Below are 18,874 nucleotides of genomic sequence, written 5' to 3'. Positions count from 1 at the left end.
CGTCCTCTCCTCCTTGCCACACACACACCCAAGTTGTAAAATCTAACTCCTACGTAATCAGTACAGCTTTTAAGCAGATATCAAAGCCAGTGTCCTGCACACTAGCCATTCAGAAAATCCAAGTTTCTCTTGGGGTAGGGAGGTCACCCACGGAATTTCAAGGTTCTAACATTACCATAAAAGGGAACTGATAATAAAATGATCAAACTAATCAAACACCTATTGCCCTCCCTTTAGAAAGCAGGAAACATTAAGAACTTATTCCTGTGATGAGTGGTTTGTGTTACTGCTACTCACTAAAATGAAATTTTTAAATATTTCATATCAGCTGTGTTCTGTATTCTCCTTTCTGACCTTTATAACAAAAATGCATGAATCCACATACACATAAGATCTATACTATTAAAATGGAAATTTCAAAAGTAAATTGTTTCTCAGTAGCACCTGACTTCTATTCATACTCTATGTCCAGTTCCATCCATTCCTGAGAACCCTGAAAAAGTACTTATGGCAACAGATCCAAAAGCAAAAACACACAAAATGTGATTAATGTTTTTAAAAGGTGATAAAAAATTTTAAACTAAAATCAACGTGATTATGAGCCACAGATTTAAAAAACTAATTTTTGTCATGTTTATTTTACACTTGTTTTCATAAAAACACATTCTCTTAATTTTCTTAAAAAATATCTTTACCTTGCTGCATTTACTTCAGATTATTTTTAAAGGAAAAGGTTCCATAAGTTAAATAATATTTCCCTTAACTCATCTGGTTTTGTTTCCTTAATGCAGACTTCTAGAACTTAACTAAGTTTATATGACTTGTTTTACATCTTGTATTAGAGAAAACTCTAAATTAAAAAAAATACCTTAGACAACCTAATAAAAACACATATATAAAAAATGCAAATAAGAATATTTTAAAAACCCAGACAATATGCATATTCCCCACATCCTTTAAGCTTACAAACATTTATTTTCATTTGCCGTCACAGAGAAAGAAAGACTGCAGTCACACTTCTCTATTATGTATCAGAATACAATGCCAGTTTCACAATAATGGTTTAGAAAATTTGGCCAGAACAGCACAAACTGTAAAACTTTTCAATGTTTTTTATTCCTCAACTACTGCACCTAGATGCAAGAGAATGTGAAACCAGATATGTTTAGTTTGAAACTCAGTTCCAAAAAAAAAAATCTCAGTTTAACTTCACTTTTTTTTCTAGGCAGAAAGTTACTGTTAACTAATAAATGGAAAAATGTAGAAAGATGGTATAGCATGAATGAGGGAGACCAGGTAGGCAAAGATTTCTGTTGAACCTAACATTTAAAAAATTAATAAAATCCCATAAGACACTATAGTTTCCAAAGAAAAGGCATTAGCCATTTTCTTTTGGTGGGTGTCCTTCCCTCTTCTCCCAGTATTACCCAGACTAAGCAAGCAAACCAAGTGCCCAGAACATTGGTGGATGTAACTCACCAGGATACCAGCAGGGGCCTTTCCACGGTAAACATCTTCAGTTTTGCCTAATGAGCCTTCGTGAACCTTCTCCTCATCTTCACTATCATCTTCTAAGTAAAACATCTTAAAACTGAACTAGCTTATCAAGCATGTCTTTTTTCAAAGATGAAAGTACAAATTCTAACTATCAAAACGGAAAGCTGCTCTGCTGACAAACTGTTTGCAAACAGAGTAATATGGTTAAAACTGAAAGGAAATGGTTCTTTAAAAAAAAAAATGAAATACATACATGACTTTACCAGTAAGATTTGCTCAAAAACGCCTCAACCCCTTCTCTCTGAAGGAGATAAGAAAGGGCATGAACAGGCTTTGCCATGTGTTTACGCTGATAGGTACCAAGTCCTGCCCAATCACATGACAGTCATTGCAGCTTCCATCACACAGGACAGGGATTGAGTTAATGATTCTCTCAATCAATCACATCCCCGTTTTCAGAAATAAAAACAACTATTCATATGAAGAAGCAATCTTACAAAAATTAATCATGTAAGGGAAAAGAGTTTATGTATGTTTGTAAACATCAATGAGCTTCCCAAAGACAGCCTGGTTATACATGCTTTGTAGAACTCAATTACCAAAAATTTTTTACTCTGTCATATTGGCATGACCCAACATATTTTCTCTCTCCCAAGTGTGGGAGAGAGACTGCTGAGCATTATAAATAATGAACAAATAATACTGTTAACAAGTTATCATATTAATGTTATTATAATTATATTATGTTGTATTTAACTTCAAGAATATGACAATGCAACACTGTAAAATTCAAATATTCTTGGAACTTCCTTTCCAGCTCTCAGTAAGTTGACATATAGTAAGTTCAAAGGAATTGTTTTTTTAAAAAAACTAAAACACACAGGACATGGACATTTAAATTGAAATATACTATTTTATTCATCAGTATCTAGGACAGCGCTGCTCATTACAAATGGCCGCTAGCCACATGTTGTAACATTTCCAATGTGGCTAGTACCAATTAAGATAGGCTGTCAGTGTAAAATATACAAAATAAAAACAAACTGAAATAATCTCATAATTTTTTACATATGCATGGGTTACATGTTAAAATAATAATATTTTGGATTTATTGAGTTAAATGAGATATATCCTTAGAATTAATTTTACCTGCTTTTTTTTTTTTACTTCTTAATATTACTAGAAACTTTAAAATTACATGTGTGGCTCGCACTGTGGTGTCCCACTGGACAACACTACTTCAGAGCCCTGAGACTCTCTTGGGAGCAACTTGGTAAAAAACGATATTCAGCCAAAGTTTTACTAATGAATAACTGAAGACAGGATTTTTCATCATTCCATAAAAGTATTTGGTTAGTAGCTGGTCCTCATACATTCAATGATATTCCCATTATTAAATTGTTTTTCCTACCTCTAAATGTTACAAAAAGACAAAACTTCCAAATATTTAACTAAATAAATGGGAGTTGGTAATGTTTACTGCAGAAATATACCACTAAGATACACATAATAAAAATATTAAATGGCAGAGTTAAAAACAAATTTCACCAAAATCAGAAATGGGAAAACATACCTTACACTCAATATGTCACACTGCATGCTGCCCAGCCTACCAGATATTAATGTGAACCTGGAGTACATGAGGTACCCACAGGAACTTGTAATCTAACTCAACATGTATCATGTACACAAATTCTTTCTTTCAAAAGAAGTGATTTTTGGAGGGGTCTAAATATTATGATGCTGCCCTGACCAGTGTGGCTCAGTGGGTTGGATGCCAGCCTGTGAACTGAAAGGTCACCAGTTCAATTCTGGGTTGCAGGCCAGGACCCCAGTTGGGGGCATTCGAGAGGTAGCCAATCCATGTTTCCCTTGCCTATCAATGTTTCTCTCCCTCTAAAAAATAAAGTATTATGATGTAATGTGTAACTTAAACCTCCTCCCCCAACTGCAGTTCCAGATCCATGGCATCAGATGGTAAGAAAAAACTGATACAGGGGTACTACCAGTGGGAAAAAGTGGAAGGAGAAATGAGAGGTGGGGAAGAAAGGAGATTACAGGAAAACTACCTAAGAAGGTGAAGAAGGGGGGAAGAAGGTAAGCAGAAGAAATAAAACTTGGAAGGGAAGAGAAGGTACGCAAGGGGAAACTGTTAGTAGGGTAGATGGAGGGATGAAGATACAGGGAAAGAGAAAAATGGTGGAAAACCTCATCCACTTTAAATGTGAAAAAACTGAGTCTCAGAAAGAGGTCAGGCAATTAGCCCCAGTGCACCCACTTAGTTGACACCAGATTTCTGGTTCAGGGCTCCCCCGCCTCACCCCCTGACAGGTTAGGACAAGAGAAAGTACTAGGGGGTAGGAGGATGGAGATTGACAGGGAAGTTAGAAAGGCCTAACCAGAGAGGTAAGATCCAGGAGGGCAGAGATAGGCTGGTATGACTTCTGTTCTGGCAACCTTTGCCTCAAATGCCTTTTACACAACAAGCAGCCCCAGGCCAGCCACTTCAGTTTCCTGCTAGTATTGGAATTGTTTCAGTGTTTCGATTAATGACTCACAGAATGTTCTGACTGCAAGGGAGAGAGCATGTACCAAGGACCAAATGGAGGGTGAGCTCATCCTCTAAACATCTGTTTAGTCAAGAGACACACACCCCCAGCTTCCTCCTGTGGTAACCTGTAGATCACCTAGCTCCCCTGGCTGGCACTCAACATTCTGGTTCCAGTCTGTCACTTGAGTGGTAGCTTTTCGGACATGGTAAGTAACAGCTAGAAACCAACAATTCTTAATCATCCATGTATTTCTCAAAGAAAAGTGCTATTGTATATTGTCAACCTTTTTCTCTATAGGCTAAGAATAATGGTTGAATATTGAGAAAAATTACTTTTTACTTTTCAAAAATCTTCATTATCTTTTTTTAAAAAGGTGGATAGAAATTGGATGCTTTTTCCCAAGACTTAAATCTTTCCAGACAAAGTCTAGCTTAAGAAAACAAAGTCAAAATGCTAATCAGAAGAGTCAGAATCTTGTTTAGAGTCCACAGCTGATAATGATGCTAGTAAAATATATACCGTTTGTTTTTTTCCTACTACCAATTCCATTAGTATCTGAGACTAGGTATAAAACACTTTTTAAGAAGATGTAAGAATTTATTTAAAACTTCCTAACCTGAAATTTGGTTCAACAGAAATACCTATGTGCCACAAATTATATTCTGATTTTAGCACAAAACATGAAAATAAGATACTCCCCCTAGTGGTCATATTATGGATAGCAATGCATTTCTACTGAATTACCAATGAAGTTAAAAAAATAAACTTTTGAGTAGTTTAAAAAATCACAATGAAAATATTTTTAAAACCTCATTTATAAAGAATTCATAATCACCATAATTACTCTATACTGAAGGAATTAACTCAAGTGCCTTGCTGCATTTTCAAGGCCACTCACATGTGAAAGACGCCCACACAAAAGGACCAAAGCCCACCTGAAACAGTGTTCTTTGAGCCCGATGGCTCCTATCATCTGTAATACACTAAAGCATATGAAGTTTTCCTTCCCATATTTGGAACTACTTAAAATACACTGTTTACCTATGAAAACAATCCAAAAGTGACCGATATGCTTTTTCAAAACCAAGAGAAAACTCCTCCTGATGCCACCGAGTTTCTCAAACATTTGTAGCTTAACTGTTTATTGGCAAATGACTATGTAGTTTACTCAAGTTCCAGTGTTTCATTATATCCTCACACAATCCCAAAATGCTAAAGTGCACAGCTAGTGACTATTTTATTTGTACTCTGAATGAATGAATAATCAAATACAAACAAGTCTTTCCAGGAACAAAGGAGAAAAAAAGGGTCTCCCAAGGTCAGAAGGCCCAGCTTAAAGTGACACTCACAAAGATAATCTTCTTGAAGACTTAGATTTTATCTTAAAAATTCAACATATTCTGCATTCTGCTCTGATGTGTCCATTTCTTACTTTGAAAAAGAAAAAAGAAAAAAAAAAGATTCACTGGTCAAAATTCAAGGGTTAATGCACAATATTTACTATATGGCCTAGATTATCCTCAGTGTACATATCCCAGTCTAAGGAGTTGGGGCCTAAACATCCTCTGAGATCTAACCCTTCTGACATTAACATTCTAGGTCAAACTTTCACCCAAATATTTTGAGATCAGAGGGAAAAAAAATGAGAGAACAGTTTGGCTGTAGCAGTCAAGCTTATCTGTTTGATCATTAAGAGGGTAAAGCTAAGCAGTCCAATCAAGGATCAAAAGAATCGTAGTTTGACATGTCACAAATCCTGGACATTCCAATACAATAAACCAAAAGAAGTGGGAAACCCTCTGCCCTGCTCAGAACCCACATGGCAGCTGCCTCTCTGGGTGTGTGTGTATTTCTGTGTCCCGTTAAAGCATCTGTTTCTTTTTAAATGTTTGTCTCTTCCTCAATCATTTCACCCCCTGAATAGCAGTTTGCAATGGTCCTGTTCCCACAGTGACACTCAGGAGTGACATCCTAAGTATACAAGCAATTTTATGTACTAGGGCTTTGTTGCCCCATTTTGTTCACACTCAAGAAATCCTGTTAAAATGCAAGTCATATTATCAAATTTGAAAGATTTTTTGCTATACACTCACAACTAACAGGAGTGCACCAGCGTATCACAACACTGAGTGAGTAAAGGTACTTCAGGAAGCACACTGTTGGGTTTCTCCGTTCCAGGTCAGGAGTGAGAGAGCTTGAGAGAGCCAGAAAAAACTACAACAAATGAAGTGAGCAAGAGTTGATGATGTCATTAACACAACCCAAAGAAAAATAAGTAAAAATTACCACAATTTACGAGATCACACTCTTTGACTCTTAAGAGGAACTTCCCCATTCTACAAGCTGGTTCTGCATAACATTTCTAACTAAAAATTTTCTGGACCATTAAAAAAACCGGTGATGGTTAATTATTTTGTTGCTGTGATTTTACCTCTTTCAAACAGCTACTTACAACTTTTTTATTTTCAAAATATTGGTAATTAGTTGATATTCTCCTTCCTGCTATCTCCTTCCATCTACATAAATGAACTGTGACTGTAGTGTTAAGTGCTCAGGAACCAGGAAATCAGCGTTTCCTTGGCTGTAGTTTCTTGGGGAACATGTAAAAATTCAAGTATAAAACTCATACAAATAATAATACAGTAGGATATCAAGAGGTAAGTGTACAAAGGACATACACAATTGACACCCCAAATATGTAACTGTCATCAACAGTGAGGGCCTACTCAGGTCTTACAGCTGCTACACGGAGAAGCCAGGATATAAACTGAGACCTGAGTTCAGAGCCTTTGCGTTTAATCCTATTATTGGTGTTTAATTTACAGTTTGCTTGCTATCATATTAGTAGGATTAAAGAAAATACCGACCGAGAAGTCGGGATTATCATTTTAATAAAGAATCATCATGAGTGCTAAGAGTCATCCAAATAAAACAGATGGGTGAGAGTATAAGTTATTGATCTGTAGCCTTAAATGGACCAATGGAATGTGGCAACTTCGCAATGTTTCTGTGGTCAGCTTGCTCTTCCAACTGTTTCTTTTTCAAACCTCCATGTTTCTCAACCTGACTAATCTCCATCACTCTTCCTTCCCCATCAGAACATGTGGCATTTCATATTCTTGTGTGCAGATTCATTTGCATTCTTCCTGAAAGGAACAGCAAAAACAGCTAAAATATGTTGCTATGAGAATAACTTAATTTACTTTTCAACAGAGGCTCAGAGAGATTATGTGCTATATCCAAAGTTACCAGCTAGTTTTTAAAAGTGCCAAAGCCAGGTTCAAAAGCTAATCCACATAGTTTCAAACCTCTAGCTGTTTTCCATAGCCCTTGTAGGACTCACTAAGGTTGGAAGTCAGATTTAATGTGCTTAGGTATTTTTAAAATCTCAAATATAATAAATCTAAAAGAATAAAATATCTAGGAGTAAATTTAAGCAAGAAGGTGAAAACTTGCATGTTTTAAATTATAAAACATTGCTGAAAAAAACTGAAAATGACTTAATAGAAAGATGTCTCATGTTCAACAGTAAAAAGACAATATTGTTAAGATGTCAATACTACCAAACCAATCTACAGATTCGAAGCAATCCCTATCAAAATCCGAACACATATTTTTTACAAAAACAGAAAGTCAATTTTAACATTGATATGGAAATGAGAGGAGCCAAATCGTCTTGAAAGTTTCTGATTTCAAAACTTATTACAAAGGTATAGTAATCAACACAGTGTGGTACTGGCATAAAAACAGACATACAGACCAATGGAATAGAATTGAGAGTCCAGAAATAAACCCAAACATTAATGGCCAAGTGATTTTTGACAACAGTACCAAGTCCATTCAATGGGGAATGTGCTGAGACAGCTGGATTTCCACATATAAAAGAATGAAGTTGGATCCCTACCTCACATCATATAGCAAAATAAACTGAAATGGATCAATGACCTAAATATAGTACTAAAAGCATAAAACTCTTAGAAGAAAATATGGGAGTAAATATTCATAACTTGTGATTTGGCAAATGATTTTTAGGTATGACACCAAGGTATGAGTAACAAAAAGAAAAGGCAGATAAACTGGATTCCATCAAAATTTAAAACAATTTTTTTTTTTTTTTGCACCAAAGGATATTATCAAGAAAGTAAAAAGACAATCTACAGCCCTAGCTGGTGTGTCTCAGTGGATTGAGTGCTGGCCAGAGAATCAAAGGGTCGCTTGTTCAATCCCCAGTCAGAACACAACGCCTGGGTTCTGGGCCAGGTCCCCAGTAGGAGGTGTGTGAGAGGCAACCACACGTTGATGTTTCTCTCCCTCTCTCTTTCTCCATCCCTCACCCTCTCTCTACAATTAAGTAAATAAAATCCTTTTTTTAAAAAGGCAGTGTACAGAATGGGGGCAAATGTTTCCAAATCATATTCTCATTAGAGCTTAATATCCAGAATATTAAAAGAATTTCTAGAATTCAACAATAAAGAGACAAACAACCCAAATGTAATAGTGACAAAAGACTTAAATAAGTTGTGACAACCAAAAATGTCTCCAGTCATTTCTGAGTGTCCCTGGGGGCAAAACTTCATCCAGTTGAGAACCACTGGTATGTATGTGGCTCTGTATTTGCATGTCTGTTCTGGCTGCACCCTCACAAATGTTAGGGGCATGCCAGTCAGGCACATTGCTTGGTTTTTAATTTAGACAGATGAAGTTTTAAAGTACAGCTCTGTAACTTACTAAATATCCTCAGCACTTAACCTTTCTGAGCTTCAGTTTGACCTGAGCTTCATATGACCGCTCCATAGAGCCTGAGTCATAATACCTACTAGGGAAGGGTGCTTTCAGGGTCCAATGAAGTTAGCACCAGTAAACTACTAGATACTTAATAAATTTTAATTCCCTTCTTTTCATTAAAAAACAATGTACTAAACAGCTTTAAGGCCTATGTCACAGAGGTGTCTCACAGATGAACACAGGCAAAAAAACCTGTGTTCTAAAGAGAGAAAATTTAAGAGTTCTTTTAAGCCTTCTTGAGAATTATCAGTCCTGCACTATTAGCCCTAGGACTGGTCATCATCACAACTGCAAGAGGCAACAACACATTTATGTTTCTTTCCCTTTCTTTCTCCCTCCCTTCCCTTCTCCGAAAATAAATAAATAAAATCTTAAAAAAAAAACTAAACTAAAAAACTTGAGGTAATTGGATCTCATGGGTAAACATTAGATTAATATGTTGTACTTGTTATTTAAATAATAATATTTTTCATCATGAATAACATCCATCAATTATCACCCATCGCCCCATCTCAATAAGCACTGTGAGGCCATGGGAAAGAATCGACTATTTGCTCATATCCCAGGACTGTATGTATGTATGTATGTAGCTGTCTATCTATCAAATATATATATGAGGTCCGTCCAGAAGGTATCCAGCCATGTACTATGAAAAATAGAGATATTTATTGAAGAAGATACAAGATACAAGAAACATTGTACATAGGACAATGACACCTCAGTCCCCTTCAAAGTAGGCACACCTTGGGACCTCACACAGTTTTCCCAGCATCTCTTCCACTGTTCAAAACAGTCTGGCAAAATCCTTTGTTGAAATTGCCATCAGCTGCCCTATCTTATTTTCCTGAATGCCATCGACAGTCTGAAATCTCTTCCCTTTCAAAGGTGATTTTCGTTTTGGGAAAAGCCAGAAGCCTTTGTTGATTGCAGCCAGTACATGTTCAACATTCTCAGGTGTTCTGCTTGTTGCAGACCTTCCAGAACGTGGATCACTTTCAACTAATTCTCAACCATCTTTGAAGCATTTGTGCCACACTTTTATTTGTGCTGCACTCATTACATTATACCCAAAAGCCTTCTGAATCATCTGAATAGTTTCCACAGAGGAATGTTCAAGCTTAACACAAAATTTGATGCAGATCCATTGCTATACTCGCTCATTTTGAATGCAAGGGCGGCACAGTCCACATGCTCAGTCAATGGTGTCTATGCCATTTACTGACTAGTACAGTGGAGTCACCATTGTTCACACATGCATATTCCAGTCCCCTTTCCTTGGCTGCCAGGTTACATCAATATTGCACAAACCATTCTGGTTATATTTGCAATGGCTGGACTTTTTCCAGACAGACCTCGTATATCCCAGGACAACAGAACCCCATCCCCTTTCCCCCCTCCTCACCATCACACACAGAAAGAATTATTTGGTTTTATGGAGACCTTGCCACAGACACCAAGTTCTCTAAATCTACTAGGACTTCCAAAGCTGACTATAAACATTTGAGTAAGAGGTGCTAGATTCAACACTTCATGAATATGTACACTTCACTTTTGGAGGCTTGTATTTTTCTAAATCTAATGGAAATTCAAAGAAATATTAGTGAGACATAAGCTATAGCAATCGCCTCTGGAACACCATTAGAATACCAAGCCATTGTGCCTACAGCCCTTCAGTGTGCCAGGATGAAATCAGGACAGTGCCATAATTCTACATAAACACTCTGACCAACCACATACTGAACCAATTATATTATAATGACTCCTGTAGGAGAAGAGGAGGATCTTCCCTGATTACCAGTAGTACACCAATTCAAGACAAACAAGAAAAAAAAGAACAAGTACCAATCCATCAGTTTACTGAACTGATATCATAAAAGTGACCAGGAGAATTCCTCAATCCCCATAACACACACTCAATTTTCTCAAATACCTCCCCTCTCTCTTGTATTTAACTCTCAGGAATGCAGTCCCCTAGTTTCCCAAAGGGAAGTCTTTTAGATCAGGAAGCACAACTTCACCACTTCTCCATTCCTCTTTAGAGCTGCCTGGGTCCATCTGTCTCAGTTAAATAGAACATGACAACCATGAAGATAAGAAGCAGGATGTGAACTCCTGTACAGCCAGGCAGGTACCACTCACAACTACAAGCATCCCATGCAGGTGTCTGCAGAGGGTCCTGGGGAAACATAGAAAGGCTGTGAAGATGGATGAGAGTCTTCTACCAGTGCCAAATAAACTACAACTCAAATTTCATGCCTTGCTTTATTTTGCAGTGCCTACTGGCCCCAGTAGAACTTTTCAGAACTATTAGGAGGGGACCTCCCTTTCCTGGCTCTGGGAGGACATTTATTTGGGTGAATAAAGGCAGAGGCTATGGAGATGGAGGCCAACTGCAACATTGCCATCAGCGTCACCCATCATTCTAGTTTGTGCTATGTCCTAAATGTATGCAGCTTTGCAAAACAAATGCCAGGTAAGGCTGTGCTTGTATACTTTTATTTTATTTTTTTTAGAGGCGGTAAGGGAGGGAGAATAAGAGAGAAACATCAATTTGTGATTGTTGTCTCTCATGCACCCTCTACTGAGGAGGTGGGCCCCAACCCAGGCATCTGCCCTAGACTGGGAATCAAACTGGTGACCCATCGCTTCACAGGCCAGGACTCAACCACTGAGCCACACCAGCCAGGGCTGCCCTTGTGTGTAATCATAAGCCCTTTGCTATTTCAACAAGACAGGACTTCCAAGAACAATAACAGGTCAGTGAAGCAACATTTGAATTCTGAAAAAGAAAGCTTGTTTCACTCACTGATCTGCTGAAAAGCAGCATCTACTTTGATGTGTCAGGAACTATTCTAGTGTGAGCTAGGATCAAGTAGTGAACTTGCCTGACAAGGTACCTGCTCTCATAGCACTTACATTCTAGTAGCGGAAACAAAAAATAAAATTCTAGACTGGGATAACTATTATGAAGGAAATTAAAAAAGAGTGATGCTGTAAGAAAGTAAGGAAAGAAGGGCAAGAGGAGGCTACTAGGTAAAGGGCTTAGGGAGTCAAAAACAAGGAAATGTATGAAAAAATTTAAAAAAACCAATGAACAAACTCCAGAAATGCTCACATCTGAAAAAGAAATAGGGTATAATTAACAAGGAAGACAGAGCATCAGAACCTGGCTGACCATGTTCACACATACACTTCGGATTTACTTTCTCACAAGACACAGCTGCTATTCTTTCATTTTTACAACCTTCAAATTACTTCAGAAACAAAGCAAGAGTAGAAAATGAAATGACTCAGGTAGTAAGTTAAACATTCAGGAAACCAGAAGAAATTTTCACAGTGACACAAAAGTCTGAACAAAAATCTCCAGTTATAATTTTAAAATTACTTCCCAAGAGGTGCTTTCTGATCTTCAGTGAAGATAAATGTGACTATAGCATCTTTGAAAATACTTTATAACTAGACATTCTGTTAAGTACAGAGGATGTGACACACTTCTCATAAAATTCACTGTTATGAGCCCTGGCTCAGTGGATTTAGTGCCGACCTGAGAACCAAAGGGTCGCTGGTTTGATTCCCAGTCAGGGCTCATGCCTGGGTTGCAGGCCAGGTGCCCAGTAGGGGATGTGTGAGAGGCAACCACACACTGATATTTCTCTCCTTCTATCTCTCCCTTCCCCTCTCTCTAAAAATAAATAAATAAAATCTTTTAAAAAATCATTGTTTAAAAGCAACCATCACTGTTATGAACTGAATGTATCCCTACGCGGTGAGCTTAAAAAAACCCTCACAGAGTGTATCCCCAAGTGGTGAGTTGAAGCTCTAACCCTCAATACCTCAAAATGTGACCTTATTTAGAAACAAGATCTTTACGGAGATAACAAAGTTAAAAATGAGGTCATTAGGATGGGCCCTAAGCTTCCTCATACATGAAGAAATCTGGACAGAGACAGGACATACATACACACATGGAGAAAGCCATGTGAACATGAAGGTAGAGATCAGGGTACTGCATCTACAGACCGAGACACACTGAAGACTGCCAGCTAAGAGGAGCTAGGAGAGAGGCATGGAATGATTATCCCTGACAGCCCTCAAAAGGAACCAACCCTTCTGGCACCTTGATCTCAGACTTCTAGCCACCAGAACTGTGACAATTTCAGTTGTTTATGCCAGTGTGTGGTACTTTGATCCAGCAGCTCTAGCAAACTAATACACTAACATAATAACAGCAAAGAAATATAAAAGGGGTAACTCACAAATACCAAGAGAATGGTACAAGGAGGAAATGAAAGATGTCAAGTTTTTGAAAGGCGAAAAATGGAGAGAGAAAAAAAGGAAGACCAGAAAGTCAGGAAGTGCTCAAATAAAAGCCTATGTTAATGGATGTATGGGGGAGGAAAAAAAAAAAAAGAGAACTACAAGAAAATTTCCCAAGGTCATAAACATGATTTTCCAAACTGAAAATTTCCATCAAGTGCCCAGCACAAAGGATGGAGAGGTACTGCACTTTTGTGGTTACTCAGGACCGAAAGATGCCGATAGACAATAATAGAGCTTCTGCGGTTTCTTTAAAGGCAAAGGATTAAGAAGCCTTCGCGTGTGCAGGGCTACACAAAACACATCATGCTCTCAATCAGAGGTACAGAATCCCAGCGCACCACTTCACAAACTGTCCATGAGAACACATAGCTGCAGATGGTCTGCTTGTGGGATAAGGCTTCACCGGGCATGAGAAGCACCTACATACTACTGAGTGGGCCAAAGAGTCCTACTTTTTCCCCCATAAAATAACAGACACATTTTTCATTTGAACCAATAACTTTATTGATTTGGAAATTTTGAGTATGTCGGGCATCTCCTGCTACTGGCTTCTAGTGGGTAGAAGCCAGGGGTACTGCTAAACATCTTCCAATGCATAAGACAGCCCCACAGCGAAGAATTATTTGGCCAAAATGTCAACAGTACCAAGGAACTTTCCAAACCAGTCCTGACACGTTTGATCACTTACAGCACCTTCTCCATATACTGCACACATCTTGTTTTGCATTTCAGTTACATTTTTACCTTTCTTGAAATAATAAAGCATAATACTCTGAAAATGTTGCATATCTTCTACCTTCAATATTAAAATAGCCCCATAAAAATTCACCAATTTTGATAAATTTTTTAAAAAATGCACACTGAAATGACAGCTGTCACAATACAATCTAACAAAATTGTTTCAAATTAAGTTAAAGACAACTAAGCACTACTACAGCTATTGTATGGAAAAAACTAAACAAATTTTTGGCCAACCCAATACATTTCCTCTGTTTTTATGCCCTTGTAACTTTTTGAGACTGTTAACATGTCTGCCTCCTACTCAGGAGCAAGTGTACAAAACAGGCCCAGAACTGCAGGTTCACCAGGAAGCCAAGTGAGGAGGGTACTTCCCAGATGTTCCTGTCACTCCCTGACCATGAATGGTCCAGGGACCAATACTGCAAAGCACAAATGAAGGTAATTCATCAAGTGATGAGAAAGTAAGGAGAAGACTTTTTTAAAAAGATAGTAAAGATGCTACAAAAAAAAAAATTGAAAGGATGGGAAAGGATAGAAAGAGAGGGGAGTAAAGAAACAAATTTAAAAGCTTGGGACTTCTCAAAAAAGCAATTCCTCAAAAGTAACTTCAAAAATGGAAAGGAAAACTATTTTCATTCTAGCATTCTATAGCCAGCCTACTAATCAAATACTAGGTTAGAATAAACTTTCAGACATGTAAGGTTTCTCACAGACATGACCTCCTACGATTCCCCTTCTCAAAAACCTACAGGGGTATGTGCTCACCAAAATGAGGAAGCGCGCTGAGAGACTGTCTAGAAAACAGGACGCAACAGAGGAGAAAGTAATGGGATCCAGGTGAGGTGCTGGCTGCACTGAGTTTGTTAGCTCTGTCAGAAAATGGGGGCTGAATTAGCGATTGTACTGAGAAACATCAGCCAACACAACAATTAAATCCAGAGAAAACAAAAATTTGAACCAGTAAAGAAACAAAATCATTGCACATGCTTGTTTTGAACAATGTTAGTCATGAAAATATAAACAACGAATACTGAGAAAATAAAAAATGATGTTACAATTGTATTGAGAAGATAGAAGGAAACATTAGGAGGATTATATAAGAGATGAATCTTCACCTTGCATAGTAGGAAATCCATAGACAATGTCTAAAATTAAAAAAATAAGCTGCAATAGTATAAACATACAAACATGGACTTAAATCCCACAAGAAATAAGTAAAAAAGTTGAAACAAGTTGCTTTTAATAAGCAGTAATCAGCAGTGAGGAACAGACTGGTGCTTTTCATCATATACCTCAAAGCACTGTTTGGATTTTTAAACTATATATAAAAGTAATATACTTAAACATTTTAAAGATAAATAAAACTACTATATGATACAGCCTTATGAAAAAAAAATCAAATTTACAGGAAGGAAAACTACTAAGAAAAAATAAACACCAAGAAAACACAAGCACTGTGGGTTTGGTTTGGTTTTGCTTTTAATTAGGAAAAGCTCTTTTCCAACTTTTTAGCATCAATATCTGTCGTCCATTTGAGCTTTAGGGATGTCTCATTAACAAGACAAAAAGAAATGAACCAGGAAATTTAAATACAGCAAAATTCATATAAATTATCTAGTTCATTCACCTGGCATAAGAAAATGTCCTAACACAAAAGCCCCTTTCCATTCTATGGCAAGAATACTAGCAAAAGATTTAGGGAGCATTCAGAAGATAAAAAAAATCACGTACCGTAATTTGGGTATATTAGTGTTTTTCAAAGAGAGAATAAAATTTCATACAGTTTTATAATCTAAGTAAATTCTTATAAAAATCAGTTATTAGATTTTATATAAAAATATTAATTACTTAGCAACTTCATGAGCAGAATTTTTCTTCCAGTTACGCATTCACCTGCACTATGCAGGCTGGTGCAAAAGTAGGCTTACAGTTCTTTGTACAGAAAGAAATACACTAATTAATAAATAATAATACAAGAATAAACTGATGTACTCCCAACTGTAAACCTACTTTTTTGCCCCACCCTGTCTCTAGTAGGTATAGCAGACGGCTCTGCTTTCTGAAGATAAGGCTCCACCTACAGGCCTGGACAACAAAATTCACAGAGGTGAATTTTGATGGCAAAATTTACAAGGCTGAAATTTATAAATATGTAGTGTATAAAAGTTATATAAAATATTACTTATAAAAGTGTATTTTTCTATCTTGACACTATAGAAATAAAAATTCTGGGTGTCAAGATAACAATTTTAAGCAAACACACGAAGCAGTCATTTTTATTCAGACATAAACACCTTTTGACTATAAACATATTCTCACACTAGTATTACAGAAGCTCTCTCCAAGATATTTTCTGTGACTTATGTTCAATCACTCACGTAGTACTCCCTTCTCAGTCCCTTACTCCTGCAGTTTTATTATGAAAGTCTGCTTTATGTAGAAGTAGACTTAATTCAACCTATAAGACTTTAATCTATTTCAGGACAAGATGGATGTTCTATTCATCTTTTTATCCTTTGCTCCTCTGCCTCTTCCATACTGTCTCAAGAGGTTAAAGCTCCTAGCATGCTGTCCTGACTGAATCTCTGGGCAGCTGGTGGCTCTGGTTTAATACACAACCTCATCTAATACTCAAAATCAGCCTATCAGTAGTTACTGTTATTTCCATATTACAGATGATACAAATGAATAAACTATATACCAAAAGTGTACTCATAAATTTGGGAATTCCTAAAGGTATCTATGAATGTATTTCTGTTTAAGTGAGAAGTCCTTCTGTATTGAAGAGTCGTTAAATACCAAATCATTTATTTATTCAATTACAGTGAGTAAAACACAATTAAAACTTTATTAGAGAGAACGTTATCTATACACATAGTTACCAAGTTGAGTCGATGATACAATGAGGAAAGCACTGGTTCGAAAAATAAATCTGTTCAAAAACTCAAACTATTAGGGGTTTCTGCTGGCTACCCACAACACGATGGGACAAAGGTTCTTGAATGGATAAGAGGCTAGAAGCTCCCTCCAACTCGGAAATGGTCTACACACAGTCCAGCCTCATGTAACCCAGGGAAAATCCTTGAAGAAGGTATCATGTTGGATACCGACATACCATGTCGGAAAAAGTCCAGCTGAGTCCATTTCTCCTTCTCAACACTAAACAGAATCAATTTCCTCTCAGGCTGAGGCCAACAGAAATACTTAGAGTTTTGACACTCAGTCCCCACTTAGCAGTGATGTGCTTGCATCATGGAAGGCAGACAGAGGAACCTCAGCTTCACTCTTTCCACAGCAAGCACCAAGTAGGCCTGTGGAGCTGTATTCTTGACTGGTATTTTTCTCCCTGTCACCGTTGGATTTGCATACACAAATGATTCAGAGAAATCCAAGGCTCCTATGCAGCTGGCGCTTTCCTATTAGCAGTTTATAGATGCTGACATTAAGAATGAGTCCTCCAGTTCTACCTAATAAAGTCAAAATAAAACCCTGAAATTGATTTAAGCATGTCAAATAGATGCAGGAGAATTCTTATATCCCTGTAAATGTGGTAGCATAGGAACAGGGGCACTGATATGAGGTCAGTGCCACCACACAGCTGTATGCCTCTGGCAAATCTCTTTTAGCTTCTGTCCTCACCTAGTAAATGAAGCTATTATCTCTACCCTGCGGGGCTGTTGTAACTCTTCAAGAGATAATTTATGTAAAGCACAATGCCTCGCCCAAAGATGTTCAATCATGTAACTGTAATGATGACAATCTGTTGCAAACATTAAACATCTTCTAGAAACATTCAGTGTTCCTAAAAAGTAGGCATCGGTTAACACTTTAAAGATTAAGAGTCTCTTTAAAAAATAATCACACGCAGAATCCCAAAAGAAACAAAAAGTACATTCCTTATAGTTCTTCAGTAAACCCAAACATTGCTTGATTATGTTGGCTCAGAAGAAGGGCACATCACTTTACGAAAATCAAAAATTTACAGACTCAACTGTTGGGGAAAGTACCATAAGAAAATTCAAAGAGCAACACCCTGGCTGGTGTGGCTCAGCGGACTGAATGCCGGCCTGGGAACCAAAAGGTCGCTGGTTCAATTCCCAGTCAGGGCACATGCCTGGGTAGTGGGCGAGGTCCCCATTTGAGAGAATGTGAGAGGTAACCCAGTCTCTCACACATTGATGTTCCTCTCCCTCTCTTCCTCCCTCCCCTCTAAAAGTAAATAAATTTTCTTTAAAAAGAAAGAGCACCAACTCAGAGTTCTTAATTCATATTAACTACCTGATGGTTTTACTGTCTAATAACAACACAGAATGATATAATTAAATTATCAACATATCTTTATATTGAATAGATTATGCCCAGATGCCTTGTAAGGGCTATTCACATTCGGACACTTCTCTTTTAGAATGAGTTAAAGACCTGGCCCCTGTGGCTCAACTGGTTGGAGCGTCATCCCATAACCAAAAGGTTGCAGGTTTGCAGGTTTGCAGGTTTGATCCCCGGTCAGGGCATGTAAGGGAAGGCATCCAATCGCTGCTTCTCTTTCACATCGGCGTGTGCGTGTGTGTGTGTGTGTGTGTGTGTGTGTGTCTGCTGGTCTTTCTTTCTCTCCCTCTCTCTCTCTTTCTCTCTCTCTCTCTCTCCTCCCCACTTCCTCTCTTTTTAAAAGCAATGTAAAAATGTCCTCAGGTAAGGATAAAAAACAATGTAAAATGAGTTATACACCCAGTCTCTAGAACACCTGGACACACCCATCTTGCTAGGAGCAATAAGTGCCACATCATAATGCACTGAATAAATCAGAATCACCCCAGGTCATTGTACAATTAATCCTACTGTTTATTCAGACCTATAAAAAAAGTCTTTTATGTAGATTTCAATTCCAGATTAGTCAATGAACTTTGTTTATAATCATGATACTTCCTATTTGAAAGAAAGCCTCTTACTATAGATTTAAAAACATATTTAATTATCCTTCC

The 18,874-nt window shown here is 37.5% G+C and overlaps 1 protein-coding gene across 2 annotated transcripts in view; it reads right to left on the bottom strand.

Annotated features, from left to right (window-relative positions):
* The window catches only part of LPIN2 (lipin 2), an 88,079-nt gene that overhangs the window by 63,774 nt on the left and 5,431 nt on the right, over window positions 1-18,874 (bottom strand). Inside the window, exon 1 of one of the 2 annotated variants that reach the window (XM_024580407.3) lies at window positions 1,480-1,797. The exons of the other annotated variant lie outside the window; for it this stretch is intronic. Within the exon in view, the coding sequence (XP_024436175.3) occupies window positions 1,480-1,584 (105 nt within the window). The 5' untranslated portion in view covers window positions 1,585-1,797. Of the gene's footprint in view, window positions 1-1,479; window positions 1,798-18,874 lie in introns of those variants that run through there. 2 annotated transcript variants of the gene reach the window in all.

The sequence above is a fragment of the Desmodus rotundus genome, chromosome 10 (genome assembly GCF_022682495.2).
Source record: "Desmodus rotundus isolate HL8 chromosome 10, HLdesRot8A.1, whole genome shotgun sequence".
In the NCBI taxonomy this organism is placed as follows: domain Eukaryota; kingdom Metazoa; phylum Chordata; class Mammalia; order Chiroptera; family Phyllostomidae; genus Desmodus; species Desmodus rotundus.
Note: the sequence above shows the minus strand (reverse complement) of the source record. Positions and strands in the feature narration are given on the sequence as shown.